This window comes from Aedes aegypti, chromosome 2 (assembly GCF_002204515.2).
Source record: "Aedes aegypti strain LVP_AGWG chromosome 2, AaegL5.0 Primary Assembly, whole genome shotgun sequence".
Taxonomy (NCBI): Eukaryota; Metazoa; Arthropoda; class Insecta; order Diptera; family Culicidae; genus Aedes; species Aedes aegypti.
This window is the reverse complement of record NC_035108.1, coordinates 299,192,468-299,216,007: the sequence shown is the minus strand read 5'-3', so window position 1 is coordinate 299,216,007 and position 23,540 is coordinate 299,192,468. Positions and strand designations below refer to the sequence as shown.

General features: G+C 37.4%; 1 protein-coding gene across 5 annotated transcripts in view; it reads left to right on the top strand.

Moving 5' to 3' along the window:
- Positions 1 to 21,600, top strand: part of LOC5571683 — a 67,787-nt gene extending 46,187 nt beyond the window's left edge. For all 5 annotated transcript variants that reach the window (XM_021845491.1, XM_021845492.1, XM_021845493.1 and 2 more), the window contains exons 4-7: positions 19,658 to 19,801; positions 19,874 to 19,969; positions 20,041 to 20,141; positions 20,209 to 21,600. In XM_021845491.1, the coding sequence (XP_021701183.1) occupies positions 19,658 to 19,801; positions 19,874 to 19,969; positions 20,041 to 20,141; positions 20,209 to 21,274 (1,407 nt within the window). In that variant the 3' untranslated portion in view covers positions 21,275 to 21,600. The remainder of the gene's footprint in view (positions 1 to 19,657; positions 19,802 to 19,873; positions 19,970 to 20,040; positions 20,142 to 20,208) is intronic.
- The last annotated feature ends 1,940 nt before the right edge of the window (positions 21,601 to 23,540 follow it).

The window sequence follows — 23,540 nt, the reverse complement described above, 5'->3', positions numbered from 1 at the left end:
ATGCACTTTGAGTAGAATTTATACGTTGTAAACATCACCATCACATGGCATATTAAAAAGAATGCTTCAAACATGACTTTAGACTTTTATGACCCCTTCCTTCAAAGGATTATACACATATAACGTAAATTATTGAGGAGAGGCCGAAGATCCACTAAATGTATGTGAAAATTTCAAATGTCTCATGCTAGGGGGATAATACACATGGATATGATTAATTTGTGTTCATGGAATGTTTACGAAGATGAAGTTGTGGCAAATGATTGGTTGTGAAAATAAGTACTGTTTTATTTTAACACGACAGAAAAGTGTAATTATTTTCAGTTATTGAAAACTGTCGAACGTCATGGTTTGTAAATAAATAATAAGATTAATTCATTTGAATACATTTCAAATTCTATTAATTCTTCAATTTCCAATGAGAAAAAATTCTTCAAGCTTTATCAAATAACTTTAAACGTGAAACATAGAAATATTTCCTTTTAATGCTACCTGTTAACAAGTTCGCCATCCATGAACTTTACTGGAATTCGAAAACAAAGACTCACATAAACTACAGAGGAAGTCTTCCGACGAGAAAAATTCCCTGAAGTTAGATTATGAAGCAAAAAAAGGTGTCGATTTTACCCTAAATGAAAGTGTCGATCTTACCCCGAGTGGACATTTATTTTTCAATAGCGTTTTCAGCTGTCGAAAACCCAAAAATTAAATGCTCCTTCGTGTTGTATGAACGTAACAATAGTAAATGATGATGTAGGCGCAGAACAAATAATGACATTTTAAAAATTGCACATGCGAAATAGTTAAAGAATAACAGCGAAATATTGCAACTGCTGTTGCTTCTATGTTATCCAATATGATTTTGTTGTTTGTTTTGGCAGTTTATTGGTAGCGTCAGTTGTAATGTCATCCGAAACACAACATTTCACAAGTAAAGATAGAGCGTGGTGGAAACTGCATGAAAATCCGCTCAAAACATGAAAAATCAAAGGGTGTCGAGCTTACCCACAGTGTCGGTTTTACTCTGATTTTCCCTACTAAACTCGACTTCTAGTCTAGTACACGACACTGAAGACGGCCTTACAGTTGAGGTTGAAATACGCGTATCTGTCAAAGGATACAAACTCTAGGGGAATTAAGTGGTATAGTACTAAATTCGGTTTTTTTTATCTACTTATAGGTATTCTACTAAACAGTCCGAAGATTTATTAAGATCGTTTAAGACAAACAATTTTAAAACAGGTATAACTAAAAAATGGGTAAATGATTCGAAAGGCGTGGTATTCATTTCTCTTCATCTGTTATAGTTATTCTAAAAACATTGATTATTCCACTAATGTCGAACTTTTGCCCCATCTTACTCTATACCCACCTCGCTTCTGATGCCGGCTATTAGGGTCACTGTGCGCAGTGCATATCGACATAAACCGGCAATTATTGGTGTGGTTTGTTTTTAACAATGCACCCGCGGGTTCACCTTCAGCCACTGGCACCGTGTCTTGTCGTCCACTTGCTGGTATGGAGTTCCTATCTATCAGTGATGCTGGCCGGAGAGAAATTTCGGTCAAAAGTGAAATTTACACTTGCTTAAAAAATGTTAAATGGATTCAACTCGGGGTAAGCTTGCCCGCGAATCACTGAGGTGTGATAATGTTAAAGAGCACAGTGAGAAAAACGGTGTCACGGTTTCGGGTGAGCTTCGGTACAGTTGTGGGCACTCTGGAAACACTGAATGAATAGTATGAGCTCACTCATGGCAATTGTCCATTTATGGGAACAATTAAAAATAATTTGACTAGATAATTCGGTCATCAAATTGTTATTCAATTTTTGTTTCATTAGATCGCAAAATTTTCCTTTATTCATGATCAAATGAGAGCTTTTGAAATCGTCTTTCAGTACGTGGTTTGATTATTTGAATCTGTGCAGAATAATCTAAAAATAACTAATATTACAAACAAAAACACAAAAGAGGTGACTTCTTCAAAATTTGAGCCAATGGCAGATATGAAATAACAGTTGGAACATATGCTGAACATCGTTTACCTGCGATTTTTGTCACTTTTAGACATAAATAACTAGAGCAATATCTTTAGAAAGTATGTGCTGAAAGGATCTTGTAATATATTTACAAATTTAATATTCCAAAGATAAAATCTCGGAGTTACCAAAAAAAAGTTCATTGCAAATTTTCCAAAGCACTTTGGCAGCAAAATTTAAAACTCACTTTTTTGGGTTCGAATAACCCTTGTTTTACACATAAAATTAAGTTATTAGGATTACGATCAATTGACAATTAACCCTTTAATGCTCAGTTTCATCATTTTTTGACGAATTCTGCCTTCATTTATTCAGTTATTGTAAACTGGTTATTGGAATGATGTTAAGAGCCCATTCGATTACTTATGTAGTATAATTGTTGGATGAATAGTGCAATAGTAAATATGAGGGTAATGTCTAACAATCTTTGTTCCCAAACTTTTTATTTGAAGTATTAATTGCTATTCAAAATATTGAAAAATTGTCGATGGAATAAGGAACAAAATAATACATTTAAACTCTAGAATACAAAACCTTCAAAATCATCGGGAAAATGTACGCAGAATAATGGGCAGGATTCTAACATAATTCTGAACAGGATTCTTGTAAAGTCTTCTGTAGAATATGTACATAGACCGGAATATAGTTTACACACAATTTTTCTGTTATTCTAACCAAATCCAGGATGGACAAATATCTTGACAGACATTTCCACAGAGTCATGGGCACGATTCTCAAAGAATTCAAAAGTTCAAATAGAGATACTTACAGAATGTTAGGACCAAGTTTTTCCGGTTCCTGAGTTGAGTTTACAGAAGAATTCATAATAGTGCACAGTGGTCCAGCAAACAGATGCATGCAAGTAAAAAAATGAATTTTTTAACCTTCCTGATGCATTAAGAAAAAGTGATATATTATGCATTGAAGGTCAAAAATGACTCATGACTTTGAAATGCTCCCAAAAATCAATTTTTGATCCGATTTTTGTTCTCTTAGCTTTAAATGAAAGATATGAAACCGGAGAATAGAACCCTCGTTTTTGCTCCGGGAAAATTTCCAACTCTAACAGGTCTTCGACCTCAGCTTGGTCTTGCTGAATAGCTGCGTGTTTACTGCTACGGCTATATTGGCCTCACAAACAAAACATTATTATATCCGAATGCCCGTAATTATTTCCGTTTAGCCAAATTAGGAAAAATACAAAAAAACGATTATTCGTGTTTTGTACCTCTAAGTAACAATATACTTAGTCGTTAAGTACGCTTAGTAGATGAATAAGAACATTTGGCATCAAATACAATTTTGGGGACCATTTCAAATATGGCTCCAGTAAATTCCTCAGTTCCTTCAGGAACTCGATACATCTCCAGAAATTTCTTCAGACACACTTCCTGAGGTTTCTCCAGGAATTCTTTCGAAGATTTCTCAAGAGGTTTACTAGAAATTGCTCCGAGATAATCTACAGTAACCTCTACAGCGAATTATGCGGGTATTCTGCTAGAGATAACACCACTGATTCCTCCAGGGATTCCTCAGGGAAGAACTTTCAATCAGTTTCCACAAGAATGCCTCCAATAAATCCTTCATAGATTTCTCCAAGGACTTTTCCAGGAATCCTTCCAGGTATTCCTCCAGGAAATTTTCAAGCATTTATCCTAATATTCTTTCAGAGATTCATCCAGAAACTGCTTCAAGGATTCATCCTGGAAAATCTCTATAGGGATCCATGCACAGATGTCTCTAATTCTTTCTCCAGAGGAGGTACAATCATCTCGTGTATTATTCTAATTATTTCATCGGAAATTTCTCCATGAATTCCACCAAAAATACATGCAGGGATATCCCCAGGTAGTCCTTTTAAGGGCTTCATGGATTCCTCCTGGGATTCCATCAGCAAATTCTCCAGGGATTCCACCAGAAATTCTTCCAGGCATTCTACAAGAAATTACTTCACGACTTTTTTGAGGGATTCCTCCAGGATTTCCTTGAGCAATTACTGGAAAAAATTGGAGAGATCCCTGGAGGCACTTTTAGGGCCGCCTTTTTTTATTGTTTTTTTGGGTATTAACCAGATATATCTAGGGATTATTCTAAGGGTTTCTATCTTTTTAGAGGTTCCTCCAGGAATGGCTCGAAAAAAGTTCTTGAGGAATCCCTGGAGTCGCTCTAGGAGTAATTTCTGATTAAATTCTGTGATTTTCCTTGAGATATCTCTAGTAGAATTCATGAAAGAAAATCTTATACAATCCCCGGAAAAATTCCTGGTGGAAACTCTGAAGAATTCTCCGGAATAAAATCTGGAGGAATCTCGAGAGGTCTACCTGGAGGAATTTCTGCATTTCATGCTTTTAGGTTTTTTTTTTACAGAAATCACTGGAGAAATAACAGGAGTCATTCTTTAAGATCCCTGGAGGAATTCCGATTAGAGCCAAGAATTTTTGTAGAGTTTTTCCTAGTGGAATCCTTGGAGGAGTCTCTGGAAAGATTTCTGGAGAAACCTCTATAGCAATTTCAGGATAAAACGTGTAAAGAAATATTTTAAGGAACCTCTAGAGCGTGAAAAGTTCCTGGAAAAAAAAAATTGGAGATATTCCTGGAGGAATACCAGTAAAATTACACTAGAAAAACCTATGAAGAACTCACTGGAGAAACTCCTTGCAAAATCTCTAGAAGAATCCTTGTAGAGATTTTCCTGCAGAAATCCCTGGAATAATCTGTGGAGACATTTCTAGAGGATCACCTGACAGAGTTGCTGAAAGTATTCCAGGAGCCCTGTCGGAACCAGTTCAAAAAGTGTAGTAACGATCAAAAAGTTCTTCCAGGAGCAATTCCTAGAGGAATTCTCGGAGAAATCTCTGGCAAAATCCCTAGTGGAGTTCCTAGAGAAATAGCTGTAGGGATTACGGTAGAGATTATCTTAGAGGAATTTCTGGTACAATCCCTGGAGGAATCTTTGGATTCCTCCATTACCCCATTACCCCGTGTAATTTTCCCGAATGCCATTTCCCCGAATTCAATTTTCCTGAATGCAAATCATTACCCCGAATTCCATCACCCCGAATGCTATTTCCCCTAATTTACACTTATCTTGACATAATGACATTGTGCGGTGGAACACGAGTGGAACATGTTTGTGTCATTTTACTTTACTACATCTCTCGAACATACTACAAACAACGCGTTGCACAGCGATTTATTTCGTCGATTTCATGCGCTTTTTGAATAGCGCCCAAACCGTTGATTTTAGCGATATAGATTGTTCGGAGAAGTTTCTTAGTATATTAAAGCGCATCTACGGATGAAAAAAGTTTTGTGATCAATCCACCTAGCAGTCAGTGAGATAGAAAAACTATTTTTTCAAAACATTTAGATATTCGTATGGTGTCTTCGGCAAAGTTGTAGAATTGACAATTTGAAACAACTTTGTCGAAGACATGATTTTTCTATCTCTTATACTTTTTGAGATATATGCCTTTGTATGTGAATGGCCCCTAAAACTCATATTTTTAATCATAACTTTTTTCCAAGAATTTTGACATATTTTGTGATTTCTACAAAGTTTTTTGTCACGAAAAAACCCGTGTTTTTGCTGAACATTTTTTATGTCTTCTATGGATTTGGATTTTACATCATTTTAGAATCTAAAAAAGTCTAGTAATTTCATTATTTTATGTTGCTGTAATCTCAAGGTCTCTTCATAGAATACAGATGTTTAGCTAAAATTCAAAAATTCTCAGAAAAATCTTTGTTGTGAAATCATCATAAAATTTACATGCGCATGAAGGGAATGCCAGATTCATCGCAAAATTTTACTTCAAATCGTGTAAAATTACATAACTTACACAAATGTGTGTCCATTCTTGATAACGCGGTGTTTAGCGGGAATGTAGTAATATTCATATTTTCACATGATTTGTTGTGTGAAAAAGCGACAAATTTGACATCCCCGTATATGATGATTTTATTGATTTTAAGCGTCACTCTGAATGGGTTTTTCTTAACGTGCAGCATCACTCTGCATTCAGAATTGAATTATCTTACCGTGCAGCATCAGTCACTATCCATGTTAGAAAGTAGTAGGTACTACATGTTGGAAAGGTTTTTTATTCATACCAAAAGTGTAGTAAACTAAGTGGATTTTGTTTTTGAGTAGATGCTACATATAGTAACGTTCAACGCTTTTTATTCATACCACCCATTGATGACATTTCCCCATGATATTGGAATTCGGGGTAATGTCATTCGGAGTTATGAGTCGTTTGGGGATTTGAAATTCGGGGTAAAGGACAAGCCTTACGAAATTTTCGGAGGACTCATACAAAAAGTGTGCCAAAGGGGGGAGGGGGTCGAAAAAGTTGAAATTTTGCGTGACAATTTTAATGACATTAATGGGGTAGAATTTTCGGAAGTAACTCTAGGTGGAATCTCTGGAATTCCTAGAGCTGTATTTGAACTTGTCTCAAAATTGCGTTTACGGTTCTTATTCGTCAGCGATAAAACTTCATTTTACTTTGAGGTCCAAAACATGAATAATGACTTGTAGAATGATACCGAATTGTTATATTATATTTTTTTTTCATAATTTGTATAATCCGTAGCGGAAAACACACAGCTTTCCAGCAAGACCAAACTAAGGGACATAGATTCGAAAGCTCCATCCCATAACCCCAAACACCACTACCCCGAATGGGTCACTACCCCGAATGTCATTACCCCGAATGTCATTACCCCGAATGTCATTACCCCGAATGAGCCATTACCCCAAATATTATGTGATACAGTGCAGTATCTTGTTTTGCGGGAAAAAATGCGTCTCTATCGACAACTGGTAATTATTGGCGAGTAAAATGCATCGTTTCTTACCGTGTTCATCATATAATTTCCTTCTTTTATATGTCAGCTATTCTTTCGAAATATTTTGTTGGAAACTATCTTCTTCTCATTCTTTCTGAGACAGTGCTTGTTTTTGTATGGAAATTCTACATATGTATGGGCTGTAACATTCTGAGGACAATATAAGCCTTTTATTGACTGAGAGCTTTCCTTGTCAATTTACCATTCTTGTACATGTGCCTCTATGCCCAGGAACGTCAAGGAAATGTTCAATGCATAAAATTCGCCACCGGAAGAATTCGAACCCATAACCCTCAATATGGTCTTGCTGAACAGCTGCATGATCACCGGTATTTGGACTTCTTTGTCGTGTTTATATTTAAATTTTGTTTTTAAACAAATATTTTCCTTTCTTATGAATACAGGTTGTGCCAAAGCATCACGTTGTTACAGTGATCATTCACGTCATAGCTGCAAACATGTCAACAGAAATTTACCCTTCTTTCTTAAATAGGCTGTTCTTTCAAGTTTGCGTTAAATAAGCTAATCACTAAAATTTCCATATAGAACAGCTTTTTTTTTTAAAGAAATAAGTATAGAAATATATGATTTTCTATTACCATCGTTTACGAAATAAATTCTTTAAGAAGATCTTAATGCTAGATATGCCCCACAACTTAAGGATGTGCCCCAGGACTGCCAGTTGCTTATGCACGCTAAAAAACTTCAAAATATTCATAGTGAGAAAGTCTCATAAGTCTCAAGAGCAATTTTCAATTTTATAGTGTATCTGGTTTGTAAGATATCGAAGTGGGGCGTATTGCCCTGGTGGGGCGTATAACACTGAGTTACCCTACTCTCCTTTCTTATTATAACTAAAAGGCTGTGCGTAGGAGACACCTCCATATGATCTATACCATCATAGTAGTCAATCCTCAGTCCGTTAAATTTCTAACATTTCCAATGATTCCATGCTATTTCCGTATCAGAATCAGTTCCGCATTTCTCGCGAGGTAAACGACCTTCACGAATTAGTAAACACGAACGATTCCCATTTCGGTTCCAATTAACCACCGAAATAACTAGGCGCCTCTCTATGTTGTTTTGCCGCACCAAAACAACCGATGTGTAACAGAGAAGTATAGCGGTGGAAAATAAAAGTGAACGTTGAATGGAATTCCGACCACTAACGGGGTTTGATTTGAGCCACGGCTGGTGGCGCCCCAACGGAGGCTTTTTGATGGTTTTGACGACTCCACATTATTGCGTAATTGACAGTAATTTACCAGAGTGTAATATCATCAGACAGTAGCCCGAAAACAGATCGCACGTAGTTGATAACGGCGCGCGCAAATTTTCTTGCTGATGGTTTCTTTTGCCTTCAAGATTCAAAAAATGCTCCGAACGTTGTCAGTTTGGTATCCGAACAGGAAAAAATAAGCGCATTCTTAAGTTTAAAATTAACTCTTTTTTGTTGTTATATTGAACAATCTTATACTTTCAAAAACATATACCCATATTTACCGATCTGCAGCAATTTGAAAAGGTTTTACTATAAATATTTCGATCGGGAATCTTATAAAAACATATGAAAATTATACACGAAACATAAATTCGATTATGAAGTTAAAATCAACTTTTGCGTAGAAATTATTGAATACAATATTATTGATATGGCAATATGAAGCTGATTAAAAGATAAAATAAAATTTCAAAGCACAATTGTGGCTAAAATAAATGTTTCACCGGTTCATATGTAATACAGATTTCATACATTTTATAACACATTGATAATATGTGTATATTCTCAGAGCATAAGGGTCTATCCATTTCGCTCCGTTTTGCCCATTATGCTCCTAATCTTCCTACCAAATAACAAAATATTGATCTCTCAATCAAGGTTTCCAATGTTATGTAAATTTGGTGTTGGAATATTTCAAATATTTTTATAACTTTATATTCAAACATCAAGATATGTTATCCAATTGCTGTTTTCTTCTCCTCGGGTATCACCATAAACGTTTCGTACTTTGCTCTGATTCGGGCTATTGTTTGCTTATCGTCACCCATTACCAGCTGCCCCGCCCTGAGACCATGTCAGCTCAATGAAACTAATAATTTTTCAACATCTATAATACACATTGTTCTATGCACTGAGGGGCGGAAAAATTCCCAGGCTTTGGACTCAGTGGTGCGCCGAACCAATCCAAGCGCAAGCTCTAGAGCACGTGGTGGAGGTGTCTACTACTTGTTATAGTAGACTATTCCGTCCAAAACGGGCGTGCAATAAAAATTCTTTTGTTTCACGATAATATGCTCCCATTCATTTACTTGTTTGGTCTTGTTTGGGTCTTGGAAAAGAACCTCCACGGTTTAGCCGTTGCACAACAAATAAAACAATCACTCTCGTTCTCATATTTTCCCAATCGCAACCGAGGTGAGTTGAGTGCAATCAATTTGCAATGGCGGTAACGATTGCAACGTCGGGGACATGCAAGGTAGTTTTGATAAGATCTGACAGTGGCACTGGCCAGATATTTTCTGCGATAGTTTTTTTTTTTCTAGACTGTATTGGAGTTATCCCCTCTAACGGCAGCTTCATTTTATGTCCACAAAAAGACCATAACTTTTCAATAATTCTCCACAAATCTTGCATAACTTTTGATCTCTTCCTGAAAGCTATTGGTAAGAAAAATTCCTCAGAAGACCGAACTCCTCGTTAAAAATGTCTCGAACCACCTTATTGTTTTCAGTTAATTGATCAGCAAAATATGGGCCAGATTATGTTAGGTATTAACGAGCTTCTCTTAAAAAATCATCAAAATCGATCAAGTTATCTCTAGAAAATTTGAAAATTTCAAAATGATCTTTTTTGAAGTGTTAATTTTCACTAATGTCCTTATTTGGCCATAGTGGTACCGTAAAACGGGGTATCTCTAATAATGCGGGTAACTTTGATAGTGGATTACCCACCACATACTAAACGAAATATCATAATTTCTGAGATTCTGTTGAGCAAAACGATTGCAAAACAAAAGAATATTAGTATGCCACTTCATGTAAGAGCTGTTTTCATATGAATGGAGAATATTTGAGGCTTTATATACGAATATTAAAAATTGATACGATTTTAGCACTTTCGAAACGCTTATAAACAATCTGCTTTACGATTTGATTGGATGTAGTTTTCAATAGTTGGTTTCTTATATGTGACGGCCTAGTTATCATAGAACTTGAATAGGGTCTCAAATCTCTTAGCGAAAGGCATTTTCACAAACTGGGACACCTACGGGTATGCAATGCCCTTTAAATTTTACGTGATTCATTAAGTTTTGTTCGATTTATACTCCATTATCAAAGTAACCCCAAAACAGAAAACCGACTTCCGATTATATGAAAAATTATATATCTATTTAAAATAAATCTTTCGACAATCTATTAACTGCAATCGATAGCTAGGATGTCAGTACTTGTTTTAGAAATATGTTTAAATTATAATTCTTTGAAATAGCATGCATAAATATTCAAATTTTCTTCGAAAAAAAAAACTATCAAAGTTACCCCGTTTTACGGTACCTGAAGCATAAAAACTCATAACTTTGAAAAGGTTGGGCCAAGTTGCTTATTTTTTCCACAACAGACTCTCATTAAAGTATTTCCTAAAAAGAGAATTACTTATTATGAGGAGGTTGGAGTAGGGCACCATCTTTACCATAAAAATAGTGTTCTATGAAATTTTCAGCTTTCTAGGTGGTGATTTAAGGGTGGCCCAAAGACAATGTAGTTTTGTATGGAAATTAATATGGAGAAATTTTGAGAAATATTCCAAACACGCTAGTAATGTAATGTAAGTAGAAACTTATCATCCCATATTGAAAACTCATTCTTCAAACTTTAATGAAGCATGTTGCCGAAGAAACAAATCCCTTTCAAACTTATATTGTTTGGGATTTTTGTACATGTTTACAGGACTATAATCCTATATTAAGCTAAATAATAGCAAACAAACTCATGAATATCTCTTCTGCCATCCATCGGAATGAATTTCTCTCTTCAGCAAATTTCTTATGGTTTGAAGAATGAGTTTTTACTATGGGATAATAAGTTTGTACTTACATTACAGTACTAGAGTGTTTGGAACATATCTTAAAATTTCTCCATAGTAATTTCCAAATAAACCTTTGCATTATCGAACATTTTTAAATTTTGAACCACCCTAATGTTGGGGCATATGAGGGTAATGCAATCATCATTTATAAGCGTATAAAACATCAATTTGTTTCGTCATTTGAAATGTTCGTGGGGTGCGCCAAAGATTTGAAATACCCGGTAGCGCTCGAACACGGAGTTCTTTTCGACCAACAAAACAACACGCGATGCCCGGAACGATAGAAGGGGATATGGAGTTTTACTCTCCTGTTGTAAAGCGACGAAAACGTGCGAAACGTGTATTCTTTCGAAGAGCTGTGTATATTCGAACTAATCTGCGCAGAGATCAACTATCCTAACGCGTAGTTATAAAGAAGCAAAATTAGCGTATATCTAGCATGCAGGGTGGGTTATTATGGGATCTTATTAATACACATTTTATAATTTGAATAATTCGATTATGCCTTAGCATGTGCCGGCCGCCGTTAAAGGGTCAACCTTCAATGGAATATGACGAACAGTACTGTCGATGCCTTTTGCTGATTCGGGAATCTACAATGCAGGTGGCTTACCGTTGAAGGATTGGTGATCGTCAGGATTGCATTAGGTATCACAAATTTATTTTATTAATTTATTCTTCTTTGCCTTCAACTTAATGGTTGCACAGACTGTAGCTTAAATTAATTATCTTATCCTACTTTTAAATGTTGTCTTTGTTATATTAAAATCGAACTTGTCATGCACTTCATTGAAATATCTACAGCAGCTATGGAGAGGATTATTATGACCGTAAAGAGTACGATGCGTTGGTAGATAAAATAACGTATTTTGTCGTAGACGACGAACCGGAGCATGGAAATTCATCTGTCGAAGAAGATTTGCGCAGTCCATGATTCCTGTCAGTAAGTCAAAGCAGAAGATTCGTTGTTCCATAACCAATGTTGCTGAACAACGATCGGAAACGCGAGGCACGATGAATTTTCGTAGGCATCAAAACAGAATCTGCGAATAAACACAAACAACCGTTCGGGCGCTTCATTCGTTCGTGTTTCATTTTCGGATCGCTGTTTCTCCCGAAGCTTTCATCGGGTGATTTTCCATCGCTCAGTAATGTGAACGGTACGATCCACGCGGCCTGCTCTTCGCGAAGAGCAGGAAAATATTCATTTCGATCATCTTCATGCGGGCTCGCAACAATCACGCTAAACTTGCTCCTCTCAACAATGAACGCTGAGCGCATAAAATTGACCTCTTTTCGTGCAGCAAAGATTCTGTGCAAAGGGGCTGTACACAGTTTTGTGCAAACGGTAGTAAACAAAACTGAATGACTGAAATGCGCACAGAGGAGGAACGCTTGGAACGCAGAATTCGTTTCCATTTTTGTTTTGCTTCTGAAAACATAAAAAAAAAACAATTCCAATTTTAAAGTTTTCAGAGATTTTTTCATTTGAATAGCTGAAGCGGAAGCAAATGGGAAAAAAACTTTCGCATTTGCGACCATCTTCCGGATTTTCGCTGGAAAACATCTCAGAAAACTCCCCATCTTACCAACGGCCTACTGTTCGTGCCGCGCGGGAGATCATTGACAGTTCCGTTTCCACCAATCCCCGCGCATCCGAAGGCCAACACGTCGGCATCTCACAGAATTAGTGCGACCTACACAGAATTTTCACTCAGTCAGCCAGTTCTGCATTGGTTGCCTCATTCTGTGTAGTTTTAACACATGCGCTGCGTGGAGCTGGCTTAGCGTGGGGTGTTTGCTTGACTTTACGAGAAGAAGCAACCTTGCAATGAATCACGAGAAAGAACAGCGCGTGGATAAATGAATCCTACGAGTGGAAAGGCTTTGCGAACCAATGTGATGGATTTTAGTAAGGTGGCGCAGATGATTGATGCGTGCCACTAGTCCTCTCTTTTATTCTCCCGCTGTTCTTATGCAGCGCAAATAGTGACGTCACTATTTGCGCTGCATAAGAACAGCGGGAGAATGAAAGAGAGGACTAGTGGCACGCATCGACCTTAGTAAAATCCATCACATTGTTCGCGAACCACTTATCGGTGTGTTCATTTTGCTTCTTCGGCGTTGCATCCGTTCGCTTTTTGCGATGCTCTTCGTGACGCAAAAATGAAAAATGAATTTTGGCGAATGTTGGATCGCGAAAATGCGTCGATCATTGTTCACGAAGAAGATCCTTCGCAACACTGGCCATAACTTTTCTCGACGCTAACGTGTCCAATCCTATTAGCCTGCAACGGTGATCATAGGGAGGTAATCTGATGGGATCATTCCACGGTAATTGACGCAAAACATAACGCACAAAAGATCGCTGCACCCGTTTTTTTTTTTTTTTTTTTTTTTTTTTTTTAATGTTTATTTCATTAAAGTTAAGAATATACAGAGATTTTTATCCATAACATAGTGTAACTTATACATAATTATGTTAACACATTTATTTCAACTAGCACACATTACAAAACTTTCCGAAATGTTGCTTAAAAGCAAGTCTATGGTTCCAACGCATCTCTCGTAGTTGCTTTTTAAAACTGTACAAACCCCCTTCCTTATACAGATTAAAACTAATTGCCCTACACACAATAAACAAGGCCATTTTTTGTCTACTATTTTTGGGATTTATCTTCCACGATAAAATATTTTCCGCGTTTTTGAATTTGATTTTGAGATGATTTCTCAGAACTTCTTTTGTCCATTCCCAGACTTGCTGTGCACCAGTAGAGCATTCCATGATGCGATGTGTGTTATTATCGACTCTTAAACACGTTTCGCAGTTCGGATTTTGAAGACGGCCAATACCGTAATTGAATAATTTTTCCTTATTGGGAATTAAGTCGTTTACAAAATAGTAAAGCCTGGATTTATCCTCTAATGATATGTAACACGAATTAATGTTTTCCCAAACATTTTCCCATTCTATTTGGGGAAATTTTTCTTCAACTTTTGGAACAAAGTTCCTCTTATCAATAAAATACCAATAAAGCAATTTTACAGATGTCAAATCAAAGCTTTCTTTTAAATGTTTGGCTTCCATTATCCACTCTTTTGCGTTTCTTGTGAGCCTGCTTAAACAATTTAGTGTCAATAAATAGTTTTCTTCAGGATTTGTAGCCCCATCACGATCGTAAAGAATGTTCTTAATGAACAAAGCTTTACATTTACTTTCCACATCGACAAGGCCAATTCCTCCGTCTTCGCCTCTTAAATATAGTTGGTTGCGATCTACTTTAAATATACTGCTACCCCACAGAAACTGCCCCACCATGGATTTGATTTTACCTAGATGGAGGTTACTGGGAGGAATTACCTGCGCTATGTACCAGAGCTTTGAAAGAACAAATGTGTTCAAAAATATTGCTTTTGCGTGGGTATTCATATTCCTAATTTTACTATTCTTCAATTGGAGTTGAATATTTTTAATTATATTATCATATGTGATTTTTGACATCTCAGTCCATTTGCATGACACATGTACTCCTAGTATTTTTTGGTGGTGAACCTCTTTAATAGAAAATGGTCCTCCTTTACAATTGTTAATTCTAACAAATGAACATTTATCTAGATTTAATTTAATCTTAGAATGAATACCGTAGGAATTAATAATATCAAGCATCAAATCAAACTCTTCTTCGTTTTTCACGAAGAGTGTAAGATCATCAGCATAAGCTGTAACGACCAAAAACCTATCATAAACAAGAACGCCGTTGATACTATTTTGTAATTTGCGTATGAGAGGCTCAATGTAAATTACGAAAAGTACCATACTCAAAGGACATCCTTGTCTAACGGATGCTTTAACTGGGAACTCTTTCGTAAGAAATCCATTAAATTGTACACATGATGTAGCAGACGCATATAATTGCTGTAAACAGGTGACAAGCTTATCGGGAAAACCATATTTCCGTAGTATTTTCCAAAGAAAAGCATGACTTACACTGTCAAATGCTTTTTGGAGATCAAGGCTAACCAAGAAACCTTTGACCCTTTTATTCTCAAGAGATCTTGTAATTAATCGGCGAATGTTTTTGATGTTATCAACACAAGACTTATTATCCACACATGCAACCTGACCAGGACCTACAATTTTCTTCAAAACTGTCTTGATTCGGTTCGCAAGAATTTTGCTGAATAATTTATAATCCGCATTAAGCAGACTTATAGGTCTAAGATTATTTAAATCATACGCATCCCCTTTTTTTGGTATCAGTGTTATAATACCAGAGGTAAACTCCTTCGGAGGAGTGATTGAATCAAGTAGATATGAATTGTAAATATAGCAGAGTTCTTCCTTGAGAGTGTCAAAATTTTTTAAATAAAATTCATACGTTAGGCCATCTGGACCCGGGGACTTTTTTGATGAACACATTTTCAGTGTCGTCTGTATTTCATCAATCGAAATTGGTGCAATTAGCATATTCTGATCATCTAAGTCTAGACAAACATCTACATCGCTTAATACATCTTCATTATTGACCTCATCTGAATGGTCTTCATCAAACAACTTTGAAAAATGTTCGAAAATACTATTACCAAGTAATGAAGGATCGGAAATCAAAACTCCATTATCTTTCAAACGAATATACGAAGAAGATCTTTTCAACTGTGCAGCAATTTGATAAACACTAATTTTTTCATCACATGATAGCGACTTAGGACCAAGCTTGTAAACACTTCCTGCCATACGCTCAATTTCTATTTCCATGATTTTTGATTTGGTTACTTGTAACTCATAATAAACGTCCTCTCCGAGAATCAAACGATCAGTTAAATTATTCATTTGGTGATGTAAACTTTGTTTACTCTGAAGAAGGGATTTATAAGCAATCCAACTTTCATTTTTGAAGAAACTTTGACATTTCCTCTTGAAAGCAAAATTCCACCAAGAACTGCGATCCGTTGAGTAAATATGCCTATTTTTTAAGTTTTCAAACTCCGTGGAAAACCTCGAACTAATTTCATCATTATCAACCATCTGTGCGTTAATTTTCCAATAACCCCTGCCATGCAGAGCCAAGTTTTGCTTTTGAACTTTTAATTTGAAGAAAACAGCTCGATGATCCGAAAAAGCTACGGTCACAGTTTGAGCTTGAATGATATTCTCAATCATAGACGAATGCGCGTAGAAACGATCAATTCGTGAAGCTGAATCACCTCTAAGGAATGTATATTCATTGGATTTCTTTTTTAATAAAACATCGCTCAGTTTGAGAGAATCAGTCAAACTCCTCAAAGCTGTTGAATAATTTTTAGTTGAATTTCTGGAATCACCTGTTTCTAAAATGCAATTAAAATCTCCTCCCAATATCATTGATGTGCTTGGATACTTACTGAGATGCACAGCAAGATCTGTTTGGAACATTTCATCACGTTCTTTTTTTCTATTCGTTCCCGAAAATGCGTAGACATTCACAAAATTTATGTCTGCAACTGTAGCTGACAATATTCTCCCATTAGGGTGGTAGAGAACATCTTTGTAATCCAACCCATTTCTGATTAACATTGCTGTACCTAATGATCTTGGTTGTCTGTTCACTATTGCTTTATGAGAATTTATGAAACGGAAATTTTCAAATACTACCTCTTGAAGAAAGATAACATCTAAGTTATAATCCCTTATAAAATCCTTTAACAAGTTCTGATTTAAATCTGAGTTTGAACTATTTAAATTGACAGTTCCAACAGATAAAATATAATTCATTATGTAGACCTGTTATTTCGGAACTTCTTTACAAATTGATGTCTCACCTTCATCTGTTTTCAGTTGCTTACTTTTAGATCTTGTTCTGGCACCTTGCAGCTCACTTATGACTGGCGTCATAGGAACCGTAGTTGCCTTTTCGCTGCAATTATGATCAGCTTCCGTGCTCGAAAGATCGGAATCTGTTTCCTTTTGTCCCGCTCGTTTTGGAGTGCGTCCCCGTTTGCGATTGACAACTACGAATTCGGATTCCATTTCGTTGGACTCCGACACTTGTTTGCTTCTCACCGTTTCATGTTGAATGTCAGTTGAGTTAGCCTGATCTGAATTCTTTGTTAAAACTACCATTCCACTTGAACCAGCACTTGGTTTCAATCCAATCAACCCAATGTCCCTTGGTTTAACTCCCAAGAGAGTATCTTTGTAGCTTGTGGCCGTCACAGTCTCACCAGGATCTGCATCACCAGCAGCACCACCAGCAACACCATCATGACCCTCAGCAACAGCAGCAACCACACCATCATCCCTCACCCCAGCAGCAACAGCACCAGCACGAATATCATCACCAACAACTTTCCTTAGGCGATCATTCACCGTTGAAGACCTTTTCGGGCAGTTTGCCTTCACATGATCCGTAGATCCACAAATAAAACATTTCACTTGTAGTCCATCATAGTAAATTCTAGCTTGCATGTGTCCAATGTGCATACTAGCTGGAATATCACGAAGTATTTCCATATGCACACCGCGGACGCCTGACCAGATGGGGTAGCCAGTATCGGCGCCATACTTTTCACGCACCATGTGATGAATGATACCGAACTTTTGAAGCTCTTTTGCTATTTCCCTATCTTCAACCTCAGGTGGAAGACCGAAGATACGAACGTATCGAAACTGTTTTCCAGCAATCGAAATTGCGATGGACACCTTGTCGCCATTGTCGTATTCAAAAGCAACTGTAGCTGGTAATCTTGTCAACGTTTCCTTCAAAACTCTTTCATCGCGGAACTTGGCAAAGACGGAGTATTCCTTGCCCTCCCGGTACATTGACAAAAGCATATCACTTTTAATGCCATTCTTTTTGAAGAAATTAAAAACTTCTTTATCTTTCGGATTGGTGAGCTCCCGTCCGAAGTACATACGCATGGTATTTTCACGATAGCCGTTGGTCGCCATTGTCCGTTTCTTTTGTTCACAATTTCTATTGGCCAAAAACCGCACAGAGGCACAAAGGCACTCAATATCGCACTGTAGGTAACAAACTCTCTTCTATTGAAATAGATCACCACTGTTTCGGATATACGTCCAACAAGGTTGACTACTCGAAGCGAACTGATACCCCGTTCGATTCTGTCAGCTTGAACTTGATGATACGGTGCCCAGACTTGTACGGCGTACTCCAACACACTGCAAACTACTGCACAGTAGATCGATTTCATCGCATAAACATCCCAAAACGATTTTGTGATCCTTCGTACGAATCCTAGTAAGGAGAACGCTTTCGCCGTAGTAGTAGCAATATGCTCATTAAAGTTCATCCTGCTATCGACAATCACTCCAAGATCCTTAATAGAACTGACACGTTCAAGTGTTAGAGATGCCATTTCGTAATTTTGTTGCATCGGGGAACGTGAGCGTGAAAATGAAATACATTTACATTTGTCTGCATTTACTTCCATTCCGTTGGCGTGACACCACTTCACGATCGTATCCAAATCTCGTTGTATAATACAACAGTCGATACGGGATAGTATCGCTCGGAAGATTTTCAGGTCATCGGCGAAAAACAATTTTTCTGATTGAATTAGACCACACAGATCGGCAGTGAACAAAATGAAAAGCAAAGCCAAGACATGCCGGAAGACAAAACAATCTTTGGGCGTTTTTGAAATTCAATATAAATTTAACTTACACGGTCGGAGGCCCAAAGGCCTCCACGTTGCGCGGTGCCATAACAATGCGATGTAAGAGATAAGTCCTCAAAGCTTGGAATGGTTGTATTGTCGTCATCTTCTACGAGCCTGCGTAATGGTAGAACACATATCTTCGGTATCGATCGGGTAAACTCTGGCAAACGCGAATGATCTCCATCTCCAATCTCCATTTCAGGGTTGGAAGGTTATCTTACTTGATCAGTACCAGGAAGCCGACCTCAACATTGTTCCCCTGCTGAGTCCATTTAGTTCACAAGTTTTAACAAGTTTGATTATTATGATTAAATCCTATTTATATCTCTTAGGTTCGGTTAAGACAGCAAGCAGCCCTCTGCGGCTTTGACAAATATCCTAAAGTGACAAGATAGGTTTTGACTGACATGATTATCACCGATGCTGTCTTTTAGAATCTTCCATAAGAAAAAATGTTGCGCAAAATTTGTGTAAATACATTAAGAAATATGTGAATATATGATTTTTTGTATACGTTTTCCACACATCAATTTAAACGTAAGTTATGTATTCGAATTGGGCGATATGCAAAACTGAAAAGGCAATAGATGGCTCTTTTTCAGTGGTAGAAAAAATGAAATCCTGAAGCAAAGAAAGCACCACGGAAGATGAACTAAACACAAAAAGTTATGTTTTCACTTTACACTTGATCTCGCGATCAGTGAGTGGAATACAAACAACAGTGTCGTCGCTCGGTGGTCAGTGAAAGAAACTGAATGTTCGAAAGGTTGTTGCCTGTACTTTTTGCCGCTGGCGCCAACTGTTAGCGTTTAAGAACGAAATAAACAGCCGTTACCCTATTGAATATGTAATGGTAACAAAGTGCATGTCATGTATAGCAATGACAATGACCCAATAATGTGGTATGATAATACTTCAAACAAAACAAATCCTTGAATAAAAGTCAGAGCAGATCTTGAATAATTCCTCAACAGTATTATGGTGATGACTCACATATCTTTTCTATATTTTTTGTAGATCACCTACCTGATCGCATTTTCCTGCGAAGTTTCGTGGATACTGGAAGCTAATGGAAAACTTCCCCTGCCGTCCTTCCTACTTTGTGCGGAGTTTTTCGTGCTGTTCATATCGTCTGCAATTCTAATCCATGGATTATCAACGGTAATGCTAACGGAATGTCAGTAGGTTCAAAACATTGCTTGATCCGTGTTTGTTTTCTCTTCTTTTTTCTAGGGCGTTTCGTGGGGCTTACTCAGCTGGTCGATCATCATAGGGGTGCTGTCCGTGCCGGAGTTGGCACTAGTCATGTACATGACAATTCAGCATTGGGTTAGTGGGACACTTGATTGATAAATTCAAAATGCGCAAAATGAATAATAAATGGCAATTGATGTTTACAGGGCCTGCAGTCAGCACATGGACTAACGGAATTAATAGGTTATTTAGTACGTTTAATAGTCAACTGCCTGGCACTGCTGTGTGTCATTCCGACTGCACTTCGGTAGGTTTTCTCGAAATGAAATAATTTCAAAATATCAAATGGAATAATCGTTAATTTGACATTGCAGATGGCGGCAGGAAAAGAAAGTCCTCTCTCAGCTGGAATCACTCGCGTCGCGTCTTCAGCTTACAACTCCAACTCCGGCTACTCCCTTCAACGCTACAAATGGCATGAACTCACTGCGGGCCAGTAAGAGAAGCCAAGCCAGCAGACGACCTTCAACCGGGTTCGACAATCCCGGATACGTACCGCACGAGACTAACTCCGCGGACATCGTACAACAGTACACCCAGTACAACAATCTCTACGGATCGCAGAGCGAATTCAATGCCAGTATATTTGGGCTAAATCCTTCACAGTACATAGGACCTCCACCTCCACCGATGGCTGCTGAACACAAAAAGACACAGTCCTTGCTAGACTTGCGGTTTATCTTCCCTCCGAAATTCCTTACAACAAACGACAAGAAAGCTGCCAAAGATAGAGGGACTGATGAAACGGATAGTGTTCTGAACAATAATCTTAAGAACAATCGAATCAACAACAAACTAAATGACGGGACAGGAAAATCCCTCAAAGATAACAACAGCGTAATAGAGATGAACACAGATCCAACGGCGGCAGCCAACGACCCGATCTATCACACGATCGAATCAACTAAGCCCAGCAAAATTCTCGGAAGAAATTGCGTCTCTTTGGAGAACTTAGGAAACATCACTCTCTCCGAATCCCCATTGCCATATAAGAAAAACGACTTTGCTCAGTACCGATACGGCAACAATCTACTCAAGAACTACGCACTGAATCCTTGGAATGTCATCGCATACAATCCAGCCTACAGTGCATATCCTCCTGCTTACATGCACTACCACATGCATCCATACCTCTACCAGATGCATCACAACAACTTCCCACCGGCTACAGCAGCTGGATACTTCGCCTCGCCTCACCATCATCACCAAATGCATCCCCAGCAGCATCACCCGGGAGGTCTTGGGGGACACTACAGTGCCAACCAGTCCACCATCAGCTACGGGTACAACAATGGCTATCTTAACAGTGCAAACAATAGTCGACAATCGCTGGGCAACGAGTCGGATGACTTTCGCAAGTACCGAGATGTGGCCTTGTGAAACGAGGTTTGACTCGTAGTCGGCCGGGATTGGAAGTGCATAAACGGAAGAACGGAAGAGCTGTCGGATACGAGCAAGTATTTATTTATCGATCGATTGCCCTAGTATTGATAGTGTAGTTAAGAAGTATCAGCGAATCGACGAACGACAAAGTGTACGTAAAGTTAGTGGTAGGAATTGTAGGAATACTCAAGATGAAACAAAAATGTGCAGTAATCGAAAACACCAATATTGTCACAGTTACCTTTCTAAGACCTAAGATCGAAGAAATTACGTAGAAACCCGATGTATAGGCGAAACGAAATAAAGTATTTTATATTATGTAATAATGCTGATTTTTATTGTTTTTTTTCTGACCTGAATCGAGCTGATAGTTCAATCGAAATAATAATATTACAGTGAAACCTCCATGAGTCAATATTGAAGGGACCATCGACTCATGGAAATATCGAGTCATGGTACAGCAATCCTTTGGAAGGCTGCTTCTAGGGGCTATCTTAGTATTTTGTTTTTAGTATGGTTACATGAGTCGATATCGAGTCATGGAACATCGACTCATGGAGTCATCATTGTAGCTATTAACTCGAAACACATCTATAAATTACTTCAAATAGTCTTAATATTTTTTCTTTCGAAGTTATTGCTTCAAAAAATCCCCGAAATTCTTATAAAGATTTCATAAAAACCTAATCAAAAGATATATTTGAAAACTTTGTAAAGAATCCTTTAGAGTTTTTAGTTAAGGATGCCAATAATGACACCTTTATCAATTTCTCTGGAGAATCTTCAGACAAGATTTTTTCGTCCTGATTTTTTTTTTGTAAAATTACATTTGGGATTTTTTTTAGAAATACTACCAAAGGTTCTTTCAAAAAAAAAAAAAATAAATAAATAAAACATTTTGGTAAATTTTGTATAAATTCTTCCTAAAAATGTACAGTTGACTCTCCCTTACTCGATATCGAGTTAGAGAACCATAGTAAAAGTTGGTTTTCATAGCTCGATGATCCCTTGGATAGCAGTTGCATTGGTTCTGTGCTCTGTAACTAACTCGATGGTCCCTTCAATATCGAATGAGGGAGAGTTGACTGTACTTCCTTTTTTTCTGTTTTCTTCAGTATTTCAAGATGTAATTTGAAACATTTTTGATAGATTTTATCAATGACCATACCGAACAGCATCTTTAGTAGAACCAGCATCTATCTGCCAGATTTCTGACAAGATTTGAAGACCTTGTACCTTACCTAGTACAGATTTTTTGTAAGGACTTCAGTCGGATTTCTCGTATGAATTAACTATGGACCTTAGGATCTTTTGTTACGCCCTTGTGAGGTCCATGTTGAGATGTCAATAAACTCTTGTGATGATTTAAAGTAGGTTCCTAATATCTGTGCAAATCTCTTGTATTGTAAACTTGATCCTTAGCAAATTCTAAGTAAGACCTCAGGTGAACTTTTTAAAAGGTTTCTGACGAAATTCTCAATTCAATCCCCGATTGATTCGTATCTTCTTCTTTTTCTTTTTGGTATTACTATTCCTCACTGGCACATCGCCTGCTTCTCAGCTTAATGTTCAATGAGCACTTCCACAGTTATTAACTGAGAGCTTTCTTTGCCGATTGACCATTTTTGCATGTGTATATAATATCGTGTGGCAGGTACGAAGATACTCTATGCCCTGGGAATCGAGAAAATTTCCTTTACGAAAAGATCCTCGACCAGCGGGATTCGAACCCACGACCCTCAGCATGGTCATACTGAATAGCTGCGCGTTTACCGCTACGGCTATCTGGGCCCCTTTTTTTCTATGCCTTTATAGTGAAAAAATCAAGATAGAACACTTAATCTATCTAACGGCAGTATTTTTTTTAGAACAAAATGCTATTCAAATCGCGATAATTCGTTTTTTTAATATATTTAATTGCATCATTATTTTGTCTCAAGTTATTAAAACTTTCTGTTTTGATAACCTTTGTCGATTTTGTTCATTGGGGGCCCAGATAATTGTAGCGGCAAACATGCAGCTATTCAGAAAGATGAAGTTGAGGGTCGTCAGTTCGAAGCCCACCGTTCGAAGATCTTTTCGTTGAATGAAATTTTCTCGAGTTCCAGGACATAAAGAGTGTACGGAATCAAATTGCGACACACGCAAATATTTGGCCAAATTTGTACGTTCAACCAATCATCTTCAAATTTTTAGTGAGTAAAATAAAACATGTTATAAATATTTTCCCATGTTTGTTTTAGTCAATTTCAATTCATTATCC